The sequence below is a fragment of the Eretmochelys imbricata genome, chromosome 7 (assembly GCF_965152235.1).
Source record: "Eretmochelys imbricata isolate rEreImb1 chromosome 7, rEreImb1.hap1, whole genome shotgun sequence".
Taxonomy (NCBI): Eukaryota; Metazoa; Chordata; order Testudines; family Cheloniidae; genus Eretmochelys; species Eretmochelys imbricata.
In genome coordinates, this window is record NC_135578.1 from 64,413,224 (window position 1) to 64,436,575 (window position 23,352).

The window sequence follows — 23,352 nt, forward strand, 5'->3', positions numbered from 1 at the left end:
CTTTGTAATGTGTAATATGCTGCTAAATGTCTGATGCCAAGATCAGGCCCAAGAACTCCTATCCTCAGAAAGGGATAATGGAAAAACACAAGAATATACCACAAAATGCAATTTGTGTGACACTACTTTGAACCTAAAACTATAGTCCTGACACAGGCAAAAATCCCTATTTTTGTCTGCATCAGGACTTTCAGATCAGGGTTCCACATTACATGGCAAAGCAATAAGAGCTAACCAGGAAATATACCTTTATCAGACATTATAACAACTTAGCTATTGCTGAACCACTCACTAATTCATTTTTGGCAGAGATGCTGCTGGTATACTGTATCATATCTTGTGACAGTCAAAGCTTGAATAGTATTTCTTAAAAATATTATGCACTGATGCTTTTAAGTTCCTGCTTAACTGATTTTTATTGCAAGCATGTGGAATTACAGCTACTATTTTTACCTGCCTCTGTTCTCCTTCAGCTATTTGTTATGAAATAGATATTCATTATAAAACCTCTCTGTAGCACTGCCCAGTCTCCTGACCTGTAAGTATACCCTTATTAGGCAGGTTGAAATATCTCTATTCATTTGGTTATGGAAAGTGCGTCTCATTTTAAAATTAATCCTGTTCAGATGGTCTTTAGTAATGATATATGTCTCTCAAGACTGAAGAACGCTCACTACGTATATCTGCCTAAATCTAAAGTTTTACCATAAATGTACAGAGGATCAAGGGGGACAGCTTTTTCATGTGTGCTTAGCTTTTATCACCTATGCTTCAGATATAGTCACTTGGATGCCTGCATTCATGCCCATTGTTAAAATGGCCTTCAGCCTACCACGTAATAGTAGGCTTTACATGGTCAGCCTGAAGAACTCTGCAAGTGTTATTCCTTCAGCAGGAATGTTCCCTCTTTAGAAGCATTGAAGTCCTAGCATCACATCTCCCCTATGCTTGATCACTGACAGAATCTACAGCATTTCATGCCAGACCAGTCATAAAATCTTATGTAATGGTAAATAGTGTATCATAATAAAATCTAGCCAACCTTATTTTTTTTATTTTTTGAAATGGCAGAGAGTTTGGTGAACTTGGGCTGTCTTTACTTGGAAGCAGAGGTGAGTATTTCCCACAACAAGTAGTCTTCAGTCTACTTAGTAGTACACAAAATTGATTGGATGCTGACTGGATTGGCTATATCCTTGGCAGCAGATATTTATTTGGTGGGGGGAGGTACTAAGGTAACATCATCTGCACTTGAATTTCAGCATGTCTTGCTCTCTGTGGTTCTAGACTGTGTAAGCTTCAGCTTGTGACTTACAACAACAGTCATTGTAATGAAGGGATATTGGGTCCCTTATTGGAGAGACTGTCCAATGTCCCCTTTCAGGAACGCAATAGATCAGCTTCCCTCAAATGAGTAATTTATAGGCCAGTGCCCAGTTAACTGTCCAATGACGCTAACAGTCTCATCACCCTCTAATCTTCCATTTAGAAACAGCTGCTGAGAAGGTTGTATTGGAGCTGCTGTGGCACTGTCTGGAGTTCTTAGATTTTTCTGAGCCCTTTCATGGTTCACAGATTCCAAGGCCGGAAGGGGCCATTATGATCATGTAGTCTGACCTCCTGTACAACACAGGCTATAGAACTTCCCAAAATAATTCCTAGAGCAGATCTTTTAGAAAAACATCCAATCTTGATTTAAAATAGTCAGTGACAAAGAATTTACCATGACGCTTGCTAAGTTTTTCAAATGCTTAATTACTCTCACTTATTAAAAATTTGTCTAGCTTCAATTTCCAGCCATTGGTTTGTGTTATACCTTTCTCTGCTAGATTGAAGAGCCCATTATAATACTTGTTCCCCACAGAGAAATCATAGATTGTCATCAAGTCACCCCTTCACATTCTCTTTGTTAAACAAAATAGATAGAGGTCCATCATGCTAGAATTGCGTTAGACCAGTTGGCCGCAGCATTGAACTGGGAGATCATGTTCAGTGATTCTCCACCACGATCCCTAAATCTTTTTCAGAGTCACTGCCTCCCAGGAAAGTGTCTCCCATTGTGACGTGTATTCTTTGTTACTGGATGTATACAGTTAGCCATATAACAATACATATAGTTTGCTTACTCCCAGTTTACCAAGCAACAGAGATAGCTCTTTATCATTGACCTGTTGTCTTCATTATTTAGCACTCCCTGAATTTCTGTCATCTGTAAACTTTATCAGTGATGATTTTATATTTTATCCAGGTCATTAAAAAAAATGTGTTAAATACTGCCAAGAACGGATCCCTGTGGACCCCCGTTGGAAGCACACCTGTGTTGTTTGGTCTTATTTTAAATCTGGTTATGGCTTGGAGAATAAGATGGTCATTAATTTCCACCTGTGGTTTCACAAAGGGCAGGTGTTCATGCTGATTCTTCTATGTCAGTCAACAGTATTTAATATCATTGACAATGATGTTCCTGTGGACAAGTTGATATCTCCACAAGAAACTGGAAGGGATATGTAGAACTGTGTTTGAGTGGATTATTTTGTCAGAGATATTCCAGATTGTACTATTGGGCAATTGCTCATGTGCCACAAAGGCTTTCAAATGAGTATTTCAAGTGATATTCTGCCCCTTTATCTGTTAAACATGGATGTGAGACTACAGATTTCCTCCCTTCTTTTCTCACTGAAGTAATGTGGGAGGAGGGGAAGCATGTGTGCAGTGCGTCTATGGAGTATTTAGGAATTGAGCTATTGACGTTTTTCCAGTAAAACCAAATTTTTTTGAAGGCCCTAATTAATTAGGGAGAAAATTGAGGAAATTCAATGTTTCTGAAACTAACTCCAGGTAAGCTGTACTATGTATAATGCTTCAACTCAAAACATGAATTAACACTAAGGATTCATACACTTGTGAACATCATCAGAGCCCCTCTAACCTTTTCACTAACACTGTGCATAGAAAGACAATATGCTCTAATGAATAAAGAGTAAAATGTACAAAAGTGAAGTTTCTTCGGAGCTTATTTTCAAAAGTGACTCAGTTACATTTTTAAAGGTATTTAGGCATCTACAGAGGCAGAGAGGTATCTAGTGGGATTTTCAATAACTCACCATTTGCCCGGACTAGTTACTTGGGCAAAAAAATTGAACTCTGGTGCTTAAAGTTCAGGTCCTAAATTCATATTTAGGCACCTAAATATAAGTGACCTGATTTTCAGAGGTACTAAGCACCCATAGACTCCACTGAAATCATAGAATCATAGAATATCAGGGTTGGAAGGGACCCCTGAAGGTCATCTAGTCCAACCCCCTGCTCGAAGCAGGACCAATTCCCAGTTAAATCATCAATTCCCAGTTAAATCATCATTCCCAGTTAAATCATCGCAGCCAGGGCTTTGTCAAGCCTGACCTTAAAAACTTCCAAGGAAGGAGATTCCACCACCTCCCTAGGCAACGCATTCCAGTGTTTCACCACCCTCTTAGTGAAAAAGTTTTTCCTAATATCCAATCTAAACCTCCCCCACTGCAACTTGAGACCATTACTCCTCGTTCTGTCATCTGCTACCATTGAGAACAGTCTAGAGCCATCCTCTTTGGAACCCCCTTTCAGGTAGTTGAAAGCAGCTATCAAATCCCCCCTCATTCTTCTCTTCTGCAGGCTAAACAATCCCAGCTCCCTCAGCCTCTCCTCATAAGTCATGTGTTCTAGACCCCTAATCATTTTTGTTGCCCTTCGCTGGACTCTCTCCAATTTATCCACATCCTTCTTGTAGTGTGGGGCCCAAAACTGGACACAGTACTTCAGATGAGGCCTCACCAATGTCGAATAGAGGGGGACGATCACGTCCCTCGATCTGCTCGCTATGCCCCTACTTATACATCCCAAAATGCCACTGGCCTTCTTGGCAACAAGGGCACACTGCTGACTCATATCCAGCTTCTCGTCCACTGTCACCCCTAGGTCCTTTTCCGCAGAACTGCTGCCTAGCCATTCGGTCCCTAGTCTGTAGCGGTGCATTGGATTCTTCCGTCCTAAGTGCAGGACCTTGCACTTATCCTTATTGAACCTCATCAGATTTCTTTTGGCCCAATCCTCCAATTTGTCTAGGTCCTTCTGTATCCTATCCCTCCCCTCCAGCATATCTACCACTCCTCCCAGTTTAGTATCGTCCGCAAATTTGCTGAGAGTGCAATCCACACCATCCTCCAGATCATTTATGAAGATATTGAACAAAACCGGCCCCAGGACCCTGGGGCACTCCACTTGACACCGGCTGCCAACTAGACATGGAGCCATTGATCACTACCCGTTGAGCCCGACAATCTAGCCAGCTTTCTACCCACCTTATAGTGCACTGGGAGCTGCAAGTGAGCAGCATCTTTGAACATCTGCCCACTTTTACTTAGGTGCCGAAATGAAGAGTCTAGTTTTGGAAATGTAAATCTTAACTTTTGGTGTCAGAGTTCTTCCATCAGTCATACATATATACTAATTATATGTGGGCAAACATCTTGGAAGCTTTTCCTCTTTCCAGTGCTGTTTGTTGTCTCTGTAATCATGAATCCTGCTGAAACTATATGATCTTTCAAACTGGTACAGATTTTTAAGATCATCTCTTGTTCTTAGAAAAGCAACTGGCATGATTTGGGAATTAATTAATATTTGTGAAGCACTCTGAAAGTGAAAAGTGCTATAAGACAGTACATTCAGTGTATTATTATCAAGCAATGGGTCATGTGCCAGATTAAAATAAAATAAAAAGCAAGATCATAAATATCAGGTACCAACATTAAATATTACCTCTGATACAGGATTTTACTTATTTCTGTGGCCAATAAATCAATGCAGAATTAAGAACCAAGAAAGAGTAATCTCAAACTCTTCCTTTTCCTCATTATAAAAGCAGGACTTGAATAGGTAGGTGGGTTTTCTTAGTCCATATTGCTATACTATCTATGCAGAAATGGAGGACTTCCATTCTTTTTTAGACTGTGATAAGCATTATTTTATGCGTTATTTCTGTGCATTTACCATTTTCCACTCCTGAATACATTTAGAAACTGGGAACTTCCACTGATATCTATTTTGCCAATATGCTAGACACTCCTTTATTCTTCTGGCACAAAAATATATTTGAAAAGTGAACTGCAAAATGTTGATGCATAAGAGAAATATATGGTCATATATATGATACTCGATATGCTACTTGAGACTTGTGAATATCTCCTGAGCTCGACCATTATTGCATATTAATGTACCTATCAAGGCCTCAATCCTGCTCACATTGAAGTCAACATGTTTTGTCACTGATTTCAGTGACAGCAGGATCAGGCTGCAAGGGACCAATCTTGCTAGGAGCTCAGCACCTCCTGGACAGTACTGATTATTTCATCTCCTGTTGCCCTTACCAGAAGTATATTCAGCTACATCATACCACACATCCCAGACAGAAATGTTGACATTCATCAGGGATTAATTTTATGTACTTATTTCTTATAAATATGCTTAAAAGACTTGTTAAAATGTGCTGGCCCTAATTGTTTATCACTGTCGTTTTAAGGTCCAACCAGCCTACTAGGCATGGTTGTCTAATAATAATATCGGTTAGCGGTATTTTACTGACATAGTGTAAGAACGACAGACCTAGCAGTGGGATCGGTGGGGTTCGAGGCAGGTGCTGCTTCTTTGTTACCACCAGGGGCCCGCAAAGCTGCCACCATTAGGTACTGAGAAGCTAAACCCTGCAGGAAGTCCTGCCTTGCAACAGCTCTTTGAGATTTTCTGATTGGCTGGCACTTCCTGTATAACCCAGAAAGCCATTTCTGGAGTTGTCTGAGCAACACAGTCCTCCAGTGTGCTTCTGCCTTAGACCTGCTCTCACCAGTCCTCGCTGCAACTTGCCTTGATTCTAGAGTTCTGGCTCTCGATCTAGGCTTGGACCCCACCACTGATCCTGGTTTACTGTCTTTGGCTTCAGACCACTGCTGACCCCAATGAAAGACCATGGCCTTACCCAACCCTGATTCTTGCCTCATGCTCTCTATTTGGTAATGGACTCTGACTTTACAGTTTTGACCTAGCCTGCCCACTGGACTGATCTCTGACCTCTGGCCCCAGTATTGAGCAGTTCACTTTATGCCCACAGGCTGCCCACAACCCATCCCTGACACATAGCTGTGCTAGTAAAAGATGTAGTATAAGTGCGTCTTCAGCTGCTTCTAGCTCTTTTAAAGGGTATCTTAAATTTGATTAATAGATAGTATATGGTGAATAGTCAGTATAGGGCTTTAATTAGGCTTAATTTCTAGCTGTGAGAGTCCATGTACACTGGATCAGCTGTATCCTACCAGAAGTACAGTGATCTGTCTGATTGAGGGATTTTACTGGAACACATCAAACATGTCCTATGTGTAAACAGGAAATCATCTTTCTTTCACAGAGTACTCTGAATAAAGACTGACAGAAGTGGGACATGGTATTTTTTCCCCCTCAGAGAACTTTCTAAAAATGTGACAATGCACTCTAGCACCACCTGGAACATTTCTACAATGCAGGAGAAATCGCTGTTATTATGCCCACCTAACTGGGATTATTGCCAGGGAACAGATGCAGAGGAATACATTTCAGTGACTGTAACCTTGGATAAATGATACATTTAGTCTGTTTAAACAGCATATCTGATGCTGTTTGCAAGCCTACTCACAATAGTATGCTAGCATGAATGATCCACTGTGAGTCCTCTTATTCACTTCAGACAGCTTCCTTGTTCAATTTTGGCTCCCATGAGTTAATTCTACCTTTTTTTAATAACTTGAAGATTTGTACATGGCTTATATTTAAAACAAGTCATGAAGCATAAATTAATATCCCCCAGCATGATGTATACCTCTGAAACTCTGATAATGAAAAATGTGTATAACTGACATGCCTCTGTTTCCACCAGGGTCTGAGTTAGTTAAGCAGATTCTACCTCATCTCAAAGCAGGGGATGAATACTTGCTTTCTTACTTAGGTACCACACTAATATTGTCTACTACTAGAATATTCTTGCTTTCACATCATATACTGAAACACACAACACACGTGCATAATAACAACGAATAAATTCAAGGATTAGCAAAACTAGTAAAAACTGTGGAGTGCTGTGACATGCAAAAGGAGAGCATGCTAGAAGGTTTACAAGACATCAAACGAGTAAACCACAACTCTAGCATCAGCATTTCAGAATCAACCAGACTTCCGTCTACTGCTCTAATCCTTCCAAATCCCAACATTTTTTTGAGCTACCATGCAGAATATACCCTGCTATTACTTTTGCAATCAACTGAAATTATTTGCTCTTGTATATTCAGTATATATATTGTTCAGTATGGAACATAAAAGGCTCCCAGCCCACTTCCACCATTTAAGGTGCTCTTTCACTTAATTGTTTTAAACTTTTTTTTAAAATGCTCCATCTGTCAAAAGACAACTTTTGTGCAGTTTGCATGGCATTAAGTTATCAAGGCTTTAAGACTTAAAGCATTTTATGTATGATTGAAAACAATGCATTTCTCGCAAGTGAAATCACCCCCAAAATTTCATGACTAATTTTCCACAAAAGAGCTTATGTGGAAATAAAAGGTCATAATTTACCAAAGCTCACTGATTTTTTTCAGCACTTCTGCCATCTCACGTTACTCCATGTGGAATGTTTGCTTAGTAAATCACAGCCTGTATATTCTGTGGAACATGGGAAGTCACTGCAATTTGAATACCTCACTGATCAGACTCATTTTCTTGGGCAAGAATTTGGACAGTAACAGTTTCCACTTTTGTGCTAAAACAGAACAGTAAAGACTTTTAAAAAATAGGGATGGGAAGGGAAAAGATGGCATTTTTAGATTTGTACCTAGAAATGTAAATTTATTGTGCTAAGAAGTGGGCATGAGTTATGAGACCCAGACTACAAGATTTTAGGGAGGCTCATAAACATTGTTACATATCTCTGCCTACATTTCCATTTTTGCTTTCATAACAATGAATAGATTTTAAACGAGCATGCAGAAAAAAATGGAGACAAGAAAAGTTGAAGAAAGACTCTGTCCTCTGACCTATTTGTTCTATCTGTTAATCTATTTAACAAGTGGGGTTACATCACTGTCCCCAATACCTGTGACTCAACACAGAGCCTCAAAATATGAAACATCTCTTTCCATACCAGCTGCTTGAATGGGAATGCTCTTCCAGTGGTCTGGCAGAGTACAATGGTTGGGCAATCACATGTGAATAGATGTGGCAGGAAGCAGTATGAGGACACAAGAACTATTTCACACTCATCACATTTTCTGTAATTCTAGGTGGGTCTTCATTTGAAATTGGGGGCTTAGAAGAATACTTAGCAGAAAATGATACACACCCCTAAGTCCATAGAACAACCCATGTCACATTCTCTTATTACCATTTACATCCTAGTGGAAAATAATCGTACATATTGTATCAAATTATTTAATATAATAATCTAATGTCACTTTCTTTGGAGCTATGCCACTTATTATTAAAGCTAAAAAAAAATCAAAGGTATGTTTGCCAAGGTATTCAGCTAAGTTAAAAAAAAAGTCATTCTAATTCCTAATCAAACCAGTATGTCTAATGAGTCCAAGATGGCCTGTCAACTTAAATTATCTGTTTGTCTGTCTGTTTACTGTATCTGTCTGTCCACAGTTCTTTTTTAAATCTCTGTGAAGTTCAGTTATTGAGTCCCACGTTTCCTTCTGGAAGGAATCACTAACAGATGATCCCTCTTGATGATATGTTGATGATTTGCTAATATATAGCTTATAAATGTAAGAAATCTGAAGAAATCTCTGAGAAGCATAGCAGATCATAAGAGAGGAGAAACAAGAGATTTTAATAGCTTATACAGCACTGCGGTTTGATTAAAATAAACATCTTAAGCACGTCTTAACTAGAACAATATCTCAAGATGATTAAAATGTTTCTGATTTGAAAATTTAAAATAGTATCTTTCATTAATCTTTACTATCAAGGGATTTATGTATAATATGTATTTATATAGAGTCACATTTAGCTCACTTTTTTCATAAACAACCATAGCAGTCGATAGGAGTTAGTATGAGTAAGGCAAGCAGCATTTGGCCCTAAGAACTATAGACTAATAATAAAATAGAAATCAGAGATGAAAAAAAATCTCTCTCTCTCCACTGCAGGATTATTCCTTACAGTATTTTTTCTAGTATTTTGTCCAGTCCCATTTTAAATTGCCCACTAACGTTCTTTGGGAGACTATTCTTCAGTGTTTGAATCAATCCTGATCATGTGAGCTGCAAAGCATGTGCATGCATACAGAAAACAATTAAGAAAGGGCCGTTCTATGAGAACACCATAAATGTAAAATAACATGTTAATTTAGTAAGGAGCAATTAAGAACTGATTTCGATCTTCATCCAAAACTCAAACTGAACTTGGCACTAACAATTTCAGAAACATTAATCTGGCTTTTGGGCTTTTTTTTTAAGATTCAGATACCTCTATAATTTGTACTTTGGCTTGGACTAGAAAGGGAAGTACCAAAATAACACAAGGAAGAATACATTTGCAGAATTTTGTGTAGACAAAACCAAGAATCACTGAAAATCTAATGAGAAAAACTGATCTCATGAGAACACCAGCCCGAATTTCATAATAAAAAGGTTGGTTGGAAAAGTTCAGAAGAGCATCCAAACACTAAGTTGTCAAAGAGACTCTCCCAGCCTTTCAGAGGTTGGCACGAATGGACTGACTTGAAGTCTAGTGGCTGCACTCTAGTGGTTCTCAACCAGGGGCATGCATACTCCTGGGGGTACACAGAGGTCCTCCAAGAGGGTACCATCAACTCATCTAGATATTTGGCTCATTTTACAACAGGCTACATAAAAAGCAATAGCGAACTCAGTACAAACTAAAATTTCATAAAGTGACTTGTTTATACTGTTCTATATACTATACATTGAAGTGTAAATACAATATTTATAGTCCAATTTATTTTATAATTATACAGTAAAAATGTAAAAGTAAGCAATTTTTCAGTAACAGTGTGCTGTGACACTTTTGTATTTTTATGTCTGGTTTTGTAAGCAAGTAGCTTTTAAGTGAGTTGAATCTTGGGGTATGCAAGACAAATCGGACTCCTGAAAGGGGTACAGTAGTCTGGAAAGGTTGAGAAGCACTGATCTAGAGTCCCTGGTCTATTTCCCTATCAGCCAGCAGACATTGGACTTGGTGGTGTCCTGTTCATCCATATATGGTCAGCTATGCTGTGCTCTAAAATGTCCCCTGTAGGCTAATCCAGGAGTGCTTGCTGACAGGCTCCAAAAGAAGCCCCTTGTAGTTTCTGTTGAGCTGAAAGTTTTAAAATGAGAAGGACTATACATAGGGTATAGGGTAATTTCAGAACTCCTCAGAAGAGCGCAATCACCGAGGGGAAATAATGACATCACAATATTCAAGATATAAATTATCACCTGGTAACTGGTGATACCCATGGTAAAAAATGACTGCCTGCTTTCTTGTGTTTATAATCTTTCTTGTTTTGTTCCCTGATCTACAGATCCTCTATTATATTGCACTTCCCAAATCACACTGCTTTTTCTCCCTCCTCACTTCATGTTATATCTAACTTTTTTCTCTCCATCTGTTTTTGTCCAGTATTAATCATTGCAAACTACTATGCCTGTTCTTCATGATCCTAGCATGCTACTAATTTAGTTAACAATTACTTCCACACCCTCATCCTTTGCAGCATGCAATATATCACTAAGTGCCTGATGTCCAGATATTATAATGGATCATATGTTACCACTGCCATTGGTAACATAATACAGTATTCAGCAGTACAATACCACATTGTCTGCTAAATATACTTTATATTTAAAATCCACCTATGAAATTGCTTAAATACATAAAACACAGCTCTTGTACAGTACTTGTGTTGTCTATAGTGAAATAAACTGTGTATAATACTGCACATAGCAGACTATAATATGACTTTAAACTTCTCTCTGCTTCACACTTAGAAAGCACGTTTCATCTGCAGAAAGCATAAACATGAATCAATTAATCCTCACAACATCCCTCTGAGGAAAGTATTAGTCTATTAATTATAATAATAGGTCATCTGAGTCACAGAGAAATTACATTATTACCTAAAGTCAAATAAGGAATCTGTGGCAGAGCTAAAAACAGGACCAAGGCATTCAGATTCCTAACCACTAGACCATTCTTTACTTTACAGACTGATAGTGCAATACAGAAATTAGAACCAAAGTTCTCAATTTGAGAACCAAACTCCCACAGACATCAATGGGAATGCCACAAGTCACAGACAATGTCATATATAGTACTTTCTTTGCATCTATCCACCTTAAATGATCTTTTAAAAAATATTTGCAAAAAAGGGCAAAACAGTTTAGCATACAAAATCTAGTCACTAGAAATTAATGGAAAGGAAGGAGAATAGGTGCTTGCTATAGTTTATGGGACAGAACAAACAGGTTCCTTATATACTCACAATGAAAGTAGAAAAATATAGTGAATAATAATATTTTTTATCATTACTCCCATTAGTAACATTAGAAAAGTAGATATGTTTCCCTTTATGATTGTCCCACTGAATGAACTTTATTTTTTATTTTTAGCTTAAATTGTCCTCTTCCTACAATATGCAGATTACAGCATTCTCATTAAATGATCTATGGTCATTCCATTCCAGTTATTAAACATGGCTCTCATTCTCCATAGAGAAGAATTGTAAACTCAAAGATAATTATGGATTGAGGATTTTTTTTACTCGTTTGTGTGCTGCAGCCATAGTACAGTGGGTTGCAACTGTATCAGATATCATGAGGTGAACAAGGTCAATATTTATATGGGATACCTCAGTGTGCTATATTGTGACAAATGAAATATTAAATAAATAGTGTTGGTTATCCGTAAATGACACTTTGCTCAAAGTCAGTGTTGAACAAATTCTCTTGCATGGTATTCTATCGACTGTACTCTTAGAGATCTCATTATTGGAACAGGTTGCAAAGTTGAGGTCCTACACATTTGATGTAATTAAAAAAACTCACAGGACATTTTGCGACACAGAGTTCCTTCTATTCCCAAGCTATCTACGCATCTCACCCCAGGGTGAATGTGTTTCTGTAATAAGCAAAATGATTCCTATAGTTTGTAAAATGTTTTGGGATCTTTTTGGTTGAAAGGCACTGTGTAAACATGGTCAAAATTAATGTTTTTTTCTTGAATGACTGAAGGTATTGGGAATATTTTATATGCATAGGTTCCAGCTACTTCAATAGGTATAAGTTTACAGCATACTTCTCCCAAAATACATCCTTGAAATTGGATAATGCAATTTTCTATTGTTTTTGACACAAAAACTGAGAAATCTTTTTTTTAACATCCTACTATGTGTAATACTGTAATTTGGATAGACATCTTATTTTATATATACAATATTTGTGATTTGTGTACATCTGTGCACACACACACACACACACCACACACATTTTATGTGTTTCTCTCAGAGAGAAAATCAAACACACATGCTATTTTAAGAGTCTGAACAACATCTTTCAACAAAGTTTAGCTGCTTTCATTTTGTAGACACTTTTAATTTTATCTGGAAACTTTTTGACATTAGAAATAGAACAACTGTAGTTTCTCATTATGTTTTCTGCCAGAATCTATGCTTGCTTGCTCAACTGAAGACCTTACATTGCTAATTACTTCCACATGCCCATATCCCAAGTGAAGGAAAACATATTGGTTCTGACAGCCCATTCTCTCAACACTGAATTCCAAATGAAAACTCAAATTTTGGCCAAGCATAACATTTCATCAATCTTGTTCTACTGACGGCAAAAGCAACATCAAACAAGGGGTGCTAATGGCTTTTTACTGAGCAGTTCCCAAGCTTATATTCTCTGATGATAGATCCACGTGAGCAAAGGACTTCTTTAAAGTACTTAGTAATTAGCTTTTGAACCAGGAAACAATGCGTAAAGTAAATTGAATAGTCTGTGTGCCGATGACAGAGTGAGTACAATTGACAAGCAATATGGACAGCAGAGACCAACAGAGAAAGAGCTAAAAACAAACAGAGCACATATAAATAAAGCAAAAAGAAAAAGCTGTGATAAAATAAGATGAAGCAAGGCCCAAAGCTAGCGGGAAGCCTGTGATCTGGGAGTTGAGGCCTTCACGATGTTGGAGTTTGACTGAAGATCAGGTCCAAGTTTAGAGACAACAGAGCAATGCTGGGTACCAGTGACAAAAAAGACTAGACTAGGGGGATTGAAACTGTATTTTTATAACTGTATTTACTGGGTCATATTCTCTGCTGATGAAACTCCAATAAGAGTTATACCAGCTAATTCTGTGGCTTTATGTTTGAAAAGCTTCTAGACTTAAGACTACATGTAGGAAACTGAGTAGACAGATATTAAAACTAAACATTTTGGAGAAACTAGTGATCTCCCTCTCTCTTTGATGGTCAGAGAAGGCAAATGCCAATGAAGATGCTTTTGTTAATCTTGAGGATTATAGACCCAACCGGTCTGGGTGAACTGTACTAGCAGATTCTGGTACTGGTAGTAGTTATGTATTTTAGGCATTTGAGAGTATCTTTTTAAAAAAAAAAAAAACCAAGGAAAAAAGAGTGATTAAGGATCCTCTGCTTAACTGGGACACATTGTAATGCTCAATGATGTAACAAATCAGTGAAGGAAAAGCTTTTACTTGTGGATCACATGGTGTAAACCAGTGCTCAGGAATTAGCTGGTAAATGGTTACAGGTCTTTAGAGTCTCTCAACTCAACAAGGAAGAGAAATAACTTGATTTTACCATATTCATGTCACATGAACATCGTGTGTAAAGTGATGGTTTCAAAGGGACTAAACTGAAATGCTTAATTCTCAAAGATGAGGGGAGGGACAAACAATTAGATTCCACTAAAAAGGATTATTCAGAGTGTCCTCTACTATGTTTTGTGGAAAAGTGTATGTGAAAAGTCTTGAGGCCAGTTTTCTCCATTTCTGCACTGGAATGACAGAAGGATGAGCTGAACTCAAGAGAAGATGGAAATACTTGTAGAGTGGAACAGAAAAGAGAATATTATTCTCTGAGTATATAGACCTTATTTGAGGCTATTTCCCAACAGATCTATCATGGCTTTCAGATAGACTTGGCTGTAACATGGTCAAGATGAAAAACAGGCATTCAATGGAAATGTAAAGCAGTTAATTTTTGAAGGTTTATGTGGCCTATTTAAGCATAAGTGTTGCTACCAGCCAAAAAGAATTATTCTTATGTGCAAAAAGAAAAGGAGTACTTGTGGCACCTTAGAGACTAACAAATTTATTTGAGCATAAGCTTTCGTGAGCTACAGCTCACTTCATCGGATGCATGCTTTTCAGGCTAGGGCATATAATGGTTTTAAAAAGACTGTTCCAAATCTTGAGAAGTGCCAAGCACCTGCAAACGCCAAATTAAGTCAACTGAAGTTGCATGTAGTTAGCATCTCTTAGGATTTGATCAATGAAAAGTAGCAATATCATCCTCCAGTGTGGCCATCATAATGAAATAACCCGGACAACATAAAGCGCCCATGTCATGTTCTGCCATACCCAATTTTCTCATGGACGGAGTAATTTCAAATGATGACCAGTATAATTACTTGCTCAAGAGACAATCAAGTGATGTCTAGCTGGTTGGTGCTTAGAAAAGTGTGATGTGACCTTGTTCCACAAGCTAACTGCAGAAGCAATAGCAGGGTTCCTTCCAGAATGTATCAATTTAGTTCTAGTGGTATCCAGATATTCTCTAGAAAAAGGGGCAAAATATTGCGACTTGTACCTTAGCATGGCCCAGGTCTCTAATAACATAGTGTGACAACTCTCTGGTGGTGACATTTGATGTCACAGAGCACAAGCATATTAGTGTATGTCCATGAGTCAGATGTCACCACACCCAGGGGTTCTTTAGCGTGTCACCACCACACCTGGTCTTCTTTGACTTACTTTCTGCCTCGGGTTGAGTTAAAAGTCCCGCCGTATTTCTTCCGATTAAGGATGAGAGCAGCAATTTCTGGCACGTAGCGAGCAAACATTGCCTACATGCATGAAACAAAAAAACAAAAAAAGAAAATGGCATGCAGAGAGTGTTCTACTGCAGCAGAGGCAGCAGAGCCTCTTGGAATACTTACTTTCTTCCACTAACCGCACTATAGGAACCACCATATTTCTTGCGGTTTCCTATTAACTCTATGATTTCAGGGACGTAGCTGGCAAACATGGCCTAAGAAGAAGATAGGAGACAGAAGAAAAGACTAAAAAGAGAGGCCAAAGAAAGGGGGATGATGAATATTTTCAGAAGATATATATCTTTTAAAATCTGAAAATGCAAAAGAATTAGACCTATAAAAGTATTTTTAAAATGAAAAAAAAAAAAAGCAAATTATAAAACAAAATAAGAGGGTTCAATGTAAAAGTTGGTCTTGAAGATGTATACTTGATAAACTAAAGTAATGGTCAAAAGAGGGAAAAAAGCACACAAAACAAAAGAAGAACAAAATAAAGTCAAATTGGCATCTAATTGTAAAATACTGGCTGTGTCTAATTCTTCCTGAAGGGGGGGGGGCGGGGGGGGGAGGAGGGAAGACTATTCATGCTGCAAAAAACAAAAGTGGATATTACGATTGTTACTTTTTTTGGGGGGGGGGCGCGGGCGGAGAGATAGGTGGACTTTTTCAATGAAGATTCAAAAGAAGACAAAAACAATATGGTGCCAGGCGTTTGCCTGCTCTCAAGAATCAAAATGGTGTCAACTCCCCCTCAAAAAAACAAAACAAAACCAACCTTTTTCAAAAGTTTTGTTTTCAAAAGGTTTGAAAGAACATGTGACAGAAAAAGGTAGTAAGGAGAAAAAAACTGATCTGCCATGTTTTGTCCAACAAACATCTTGCTTGTGGCTGGATACTTCTAAGAGCTGCTGCCAGTCAACTTGGTCTCTTTATCCATATGCAAATATGTGTGTCTTTTGTATGTAAGTGCATATATATTATACATTTTGCATTGATAATGTATCTGTTATACAAAAACCTCCTACAGAGAGACGTATGCGTATGTACAATAAATATATGTGTATAACAACAATACACATGTGCACGTAAACGTACAATACATATATTGTGACTGAATTTTAATTCACACTTACCTTACAGAGCATAAATCTTAACATAAACTGCTCTTTTAAAAGACAAAATGCAGCAGTTGCTGTAGTGGTACTAGCAATGATAAAAAAGGGTAATTTGACATAGAACAATTAGTAATTTTAGTGCTGTGTACATATTTATTTGAACAGGAAAAGGAGCGATACAATTTGTTAAAAGGAGTTAAAGGAAATTTGTTGTGTTTATACTAAATGTAGTCTACTGTGAGTGAACATCATGACATGGTTGCATGTTTGAAATTAAAGAGAACAGGGTTTGCTAATGTCTGTATCAGGCATGCTGCTCTTTAAGGCAGTACTAAGCCACAGTGTTTGTTGGAATTCTGGGAAGGAACACAGAGGGTGGGGGAGGGCTCTTGAAACCGCAAACTTCCTTCAAAATATCAATGACCATCATCAAACAATGCACAACAGTTAGTGTCACTGAAAAGTAATGGACTGTAAATAGAATTGTTAAGGCATTTCATGTATTTACATGCATTACTATCGTAAATATATTAAAGTTATTCTTACTGTAGATTAATGACAATCTTCAAAAATATGATGATCTCGCTTAACAAAATACTTGTCTTATAAAATGAAAAAGGTATGTAGCTGAATTGTTTAAAATTCTTATGTCTTTAACTTACTAAATCAGACACTACAGTTCAGGTTGCTGCTTAATAAACTTTAGGGGATATAAAAGAGCTGGTATTAAAGTAGTAGTAGCAATAAAGACATTTTACCAATCCCCCGAGGATGAAGAAGACCATGAAAAGGCGACCAAGGGTTGTTTTTGCATAAACATCTCCATAGCCAACAGTGGACATTGTAACCATTAGTAAATAAACACATTCCCAATATGTAAGTGGTTGGTTATTTTGGAAATTTTCCCATGGATCCCCTGAGTTCTCCACCTAAAACATAAAAGGACAAATAGAATGATTTAATAGGGCAGTAACAGATTAATACTAGTTGTAATTATTTACTTTTGTCTAATTGGCATGCATATAATGCTGGAAACATTTTACTAATCAAGGGCCAAATTCTGCCTTAATTAGAGTTGTACAATTCCATTGCTACCATACAGGGTCCTCTTGCTTATGTTACTTGTGGAAAACGCTGTCACCAGTTGTTACTAAAGTATCTAGTTTATAATGGAATACAGATAATCTCACCTTCCTTTTCCTTCTAAAATAACGCATGGCCAATGATGTCATGTACATAGTAATGGTTGTTAGTTAACCACATGTATACATCATGAGAAACAGATCTCTGGTTACAAAAACTCATAGCTTTTAGTTCCACAATCACAAGCTTCTACAATCAAAACTCAAGTTTTTACTAGCTATCGGCAGTAGCATGATTTATGCCCAACCATCAGACGGAAAGATAATTATAGATGACTAAACAGTTGAGCAGATCTCACTACACCCAGCAGAAAGAACTGCTACACATATCAAGAGTTATGGCCTGACCAATGAATTGGTTGAGATCTTGTAAGCTAGAGTTCTTTTATAACCCCCTGTTTTCATGCATCTATAAGAAGACTAGAATTGCCATGCTAGATCAGACACGAGGTCTATCTAGTTTGGCATTCTTTCTCTGACAGTGACCAATAACAACTTAGGTTGACTACAAAGACTGGTTCCAGTCTGAAATTCATCAAGGAGCAAATTTTCTAAAGGATCCTTGAAGTGAACCTGCAATGCTAGTAAGTGCATTGATGTATGCAATCAAAACTCTGGGAGAATTCTGTGCGTGCTCAAGTGATAGTCTCCGTTATTCAATTCATGCATAAGTACATGCCAACAAATAGAAGCACTTGAAAATATTTGGGCACAATTTAAAAGGCACCGAATTGAAAAGTTGTCTCTTAAACTTCTGAATATGGAAATAAACAAACCAATTTAAAAAAAAAAAAGCTTGCCATTTTTAACCATTCCTCCCAAGCTTCCTGAGCACCTCAGGCTACGAGAATGGGAAGCAAACCAGAGTGACTTTATCTTGTTTCCTAACAGTAAATAAAATGGTTTCAAATTCCAAACAAGGTAACAGAGATCTGTGTTTAAAATTACTATAGAGCAGAGGTTCCCAAACTGTGATCTGTGGATCACTTGCTGGTAGTCCTAGGAGAACTGGCTGGTTCCAAGGGTCTGGCTCCCCCTCTTATTTTCCAGTTCAGAAATTTTATTAAAAAGCAGCTAAAATACAGTAAGTAATTTCCAAATTTTATTTTCCCATGTAGCCAGCTATTGCAGTTACCACAGGGATGATACGCGATTATGAATGGGAAGGAAACTATCCATATGATAATCTTTCCATAAGATCAGGTTTCAGAGTAACAGCCGTGTTAGTCTGTATTCGCAAAAAGAAAAGGAGTACTTGTGGCACCTTAGAGACTAACCAATTTATTTGAGCATGAGCTTTCGTGAGCTACAGCTCATAAGATGTGGTCCACATTATGATATTACACATTTGAGAAACCCTGCAGTAGAATTAGACCACCTGTACTGAAAAGCATGAAAAGAAAGTGTGAGAAACACTGAAACAGAAAATCAACAACTTATTAAACTTGTAAAACTTATTAAACTTTTAAAATTAAACTTTTTTAACAACTTATTAAAGTTTTAAAATTAATACTTATCAACAACTTATTAAACTTTTAAAAACCTGCTTCTCCTCAAACCTAGAAAAATAATACCTGAACTATTAATAAATAATTAACAACAATGCATGGCACAATTATAACATGTTTTGTCCATCTCCGGCCAACATAACATCTCCCGCCGGCATAGCACCGGTGTGGACAGTGCTTGGGTCGCTGTAACTTGCGTCCCTCAGGGTGTGTTTTTTTCATACCCCTGAGCAACATAAATTAGATTGACTTAGGCGGTAGTGTAGACCTACCCTGAGTCTGGTCTTTTGAGCCACTAAATGCAGGCTGATGATGACGCTTGTATCACAAAAGTCACAGAGGAGGATTTGTGATATGAGAGAGACAAGGTGGGTGAGATAATATATTTCATTGGACCAACTTCTGTTGGTGAGACACATAGGTGTTGACTTTTATTTTTCCCCGGAGGTGCTCTACCACTACTTCACCCTAAGGACCCACCCCCACTTTGCCCCTTCCCCCAAGGTTCCGCCCTCCCTTCATTTCTTCCCACACTAGCCCTGAGTCCCAGCCCTCGCCCCGCCTCTTCCCACTCCACCCCTTCCCGGAGGTCCCCACCCTCCCACTGCTCGCTAATCTCCATCCTAACCCAAGGCCCTCCCTCAGCTGCCGATCATCTGCTTGGTGGCACTGCCGATCAGCTGATCAGGGATGCCCCAGATTAGCTGATTGAGGGCATTGCTGAACAGCTGTAGCTGGTGGGAGCTGAGCACCCACAATTTTTTGTTCCATGGATGCTCCAGCCCCGAAGCATCCATGGAGTCAGCGCCTATGGCGAGAGAAACAAGCATTCAAGCCACCTAGAGCTCTTTTTAAAGTCTCGGAAAGGAACTCCCACATCACAGCTAAATGGAAGGTGGAACAGATTCTTTAGCATAAGTACTTATCACATATTGTAAGGGACCATTCAAGGTAGAATAGCCTGTTAACGCCTCTGCAGTCACAAGACAAAAGAAGGGGCTAGTGGCTTACAGATTGTTATAATAAGCTATAAATCCAGTGTCTCTGTTCAGTCCATGATTTTTGGTGTCTAGCAGAGTAATGAATTTAAGCTCCCAGCTCATCTTTTGAAAGCGTTGTGCAGATTTCCTTTGAGGATGAGGTCTGATAGGTCAGATACAGAGCAATCACTTTTTGAAAGGTGGTTCACCCGCAAGTGCCAGGATGTTTTTGTCTTTTATCATTTTCCTGTGTGATATAGGTGTCAGAAACGTAGTCATCCACAGAAATAAGGACATTATAGGGCATTCAAATTTTGAAATGGTAGGTAAGATATGAATATTTTCTTAGAGTGGAAAACAGACATTTGGTCAAACGACTACCTTCCATAATTAAAAGATCATGGGTCTAATTTTAACCACATGTACACTAATGTAAATTCAGAATAATTCAATTGAAGTCAATGAAGTTACTCCAGACTTACACCGATGTAACTGAAATCAGAATCTGGCCCGAAATCTGTTGTTGCATAGATTGCTGCTGCTAACAACCCGATATCTTACTGACCCTAAGCTGGGCAAAATTATCTGCTACACAATGTACATCTAAAGTCATATTAAATTGTATTTACAAAATATAATTGACAGTAAACAATTCATTTCAAAACTGTTATTGCTTTTTTAACTTTTAAAATGCATATTAATGCCATTATTTTATAACTGAGATCTTTTTAGTTATAGAAGTGTTTAAAACATACAGCTAATCAATACTGAATAAGAGCGTAAACCATCAAACGTAGATAATATTTTTGTCAGGGGCTGAAAGTGATATGATTTTTTTAAAAAAACTGAATAAGGCAGAGAACTAATCTCTAAGAACCCTACTCTAAAATGTTAGTAAATCAGATTAATTCTTCTGAAAATACAAAACTGCTTTTTTGGCGAAGCCATGTGTTTTCCAGGATGTCATTACCATTTATGACAGGTTTCAGAGTAGCAGCCGTGTTAGTCTGTATCCGTAAAAAAGAAAAGGAGGACTTGTGGCACCTTGGAGACTAACAAATTTATTAGAGCATAAGCTTTCGTAAGCTGCAGCTCACTTCATCGGATGCATTACCATTTATGCTGTACCAGCCTTTTCTGACAAGTACTCTTGGTAATTATTAAGGCAATATTGCCACCTAGTGGTAGGATGTGATTATTAAAAGAGTTCTATTAAAATCCAAGTCCCAGACTTATGTAACTATTTCTGAACCTAAACACGGAGGTTAGTGAAGTGAATATTACTTACTGTTCAGAATTAGTTTTGGGTACAAGGCTGGAAAGTCAGCCAGCTGTGATGCCTTTCTTTACCGTACTCTGTAACAGTGTCAAGGGATTATCCCAAGCAAGGTAATTTCAGGTAATAAAGTAGCTCAGAGGAGGTAATCCGTGAAATAAACCTGATGAAGTATTTTCAAGTTAACTTACCAAATGTATGAACCCAGCTGCTGTCAGCCATGTGCTGATAAATATAGAGCACAGATTCACCAGCTTGATGGAATTACTGCACAAACAAACAAATATATATTATATTTTACAGGTAAGTTGTAACAGGAACACAAGTTATATAAACACACTTTTTAATGAGTATCTGTACACAGAAAGAGTTTGCTGTGTATATACGTTAGACCTGAAGTTCCTCATATTGATTTTAGTGGGAACAGGAGCAGGCACTGTCTGGGAATTTAACAAATACTGAAAAAAATATATGCAAAAAATATTATTACATAGCTTGCAATATCTGCTTTCACAGATTTTATACAGCTTTACATGCAGCTTTTGTGAAGCTATTAAATGGAATGAATGATATTGTAGAAAAGTTCTAGGAGATTTGATCATGATCAAATAGGAGACACCACAGGCCTAAAACATCCATTCTTTCCCTATTTCCACATTCCCATTTTCTTTTCTTTATTCCTCTTTCCCCCTTTTTTCCTCTGCTTATTTCTACCTGGATTCTGAATAGCAATTAGTTCAGTGTAAATACTTTGGGCCGTATTTTCAGCTGGTGCAAATTAGTGTAGATCTAACGAAGTCAGGGGAGCTACATCAATTTACATCAGCTTGGAAACAGACCTTTTAAACTTGTAACATTTATTTGTACATCTCTGCTTTTTTTCCAATTGGTTTCATTTTTTCTGCCTGGTGTGTTTCTTTAGTATGCTTTTTGCTTTTAGCTCCATCCCTGCTGAGACCTTATATACTGTGAGCAGCCCCATTCATGAAAAATGCATTTACTGAGTTCAGTGGAATAGCTCATTGCGTATAAAGTTAAACACCTATGTAAATTGTTGCAGGATTGAGGTTTTATTCTGCACGTATGGAAAATAATCAATGAACAGATTATTGCATTAGTCTGCAGTTGCCATATTCTCACTCGTAAATTTGGAGCTATGCTGTCATGGGAATTAGGATAATGTAAGGATGTTAGGTCTCCATGTGACCGTCCCACCCCCTTTGTGGGAAGAGGGGAGGAATTCTCCTTCTGCAAGAGTATGATGAAATTTGCAGTGTTCTGGTGCTTCTGTCAGTTTTCCCCATATAAGCTATGATTTTGCAAAACATTGATGGTGAAAACACTTCCTTGTATGAAGGAATAAAAGCAAGAAGGTCAATTTGCTATCTTTTGTGAGATTATTTTATTCATTATTCTTGAGCATTCAAATGGTCAGTAGGTATGTGCGAACATATTTGTTAATCCTGGAAGTTCCACCTATTTTTGTGCATGGTTTGTCCCAAAATTCGTACCAGAAAATGCATTGTTGATTATTTTCCTATTTAAAAAGTTTAAATAATCCAGACAGAGAGTATAACAATACCCACGTGACTCGGGTGATGGATTGCACGTTCTGAATAAGGACTAGCTGATGTGAACGCATGGCATAAACTTTCTTACAATTATCTGACTAAGGTTTGCAAGTATCAAATACATGACTAGATAGGATCAGTTAGAGAACAATATGCAAATAGGAGAAACGGTTAAATAGCAATGAATATTATTTATTATATTATAAATGATTTGACCACCTCTATTCTTGATATTAATAGTTCCGCGAAAATCAAGCTAAAACTTTACACAAAGTATCAGATAAGATACTTTTCCTTTTTATAAACACACAAAAATGTTATGAATCCATAGATAAACTAGAGATTTAGGAGTCCATGGTGCTGTAATTCAATCTCATTTTCAGCTAATAACAATCCCCCAGCTAATAAGGAAGCCTAATTTTAATGCTTTAATTTTACATACTCTTGGAGTGTTTTGGAAAACTTTATTAGTGGCTGCAGTAATCTAAGTTGGAAGATGTTCTTGTGTAGGAACTATTTTTTCCTAAAGCTTTTACAGACTGATACATCATGGCCTGACCCTTCAGTCCCCTCCGGATGTGTATTTGCAAGTCTCTGAGTGTTTATAGGATCAGAACCCAAGTCTGTAGCTATACTGGGTC

At 37.7% G+C, this 23,352-nt stretch overlaps 1 protein-coding gene across 6 annotated transcripts in view; it reads right to left on the reverse strand.

Annotated features, from left to right (window-relative positions):
• The window catches only part of KCNMA1 (potassium calcium-activated channel subfamily M alpha 1), an 845,861-nt gene that overhangs the window by 209,038 nt on the left and 613,471 nt on the right, over positions 1 to 23,352 (reverse strand). For all 6 annotated transcript variants that reach the window (XM_077820942.1, XM_077820941.1, XM_077820940.1 and 3 more), the window contains exons 7-9: positions 21,332 to 21,407; positions 16,993 to 17,163; positions 15,243 to 15,334 (exon numbers count right to left, since the gene is read on the reverse strand). In XM_077820942.1, the coding sequence (XP_077677068.1) occupies positions 15,243 to 15,334; positions 16,993 to 17,163; positions 21,332 to 21,407 (339 nt within the window). The remainder of the gene's footprint in view (positions 1 to 15,242; positions 15,335 to 16,992; positions 17,164 to 21,331; positions 21,408 to 23,352) is intronic.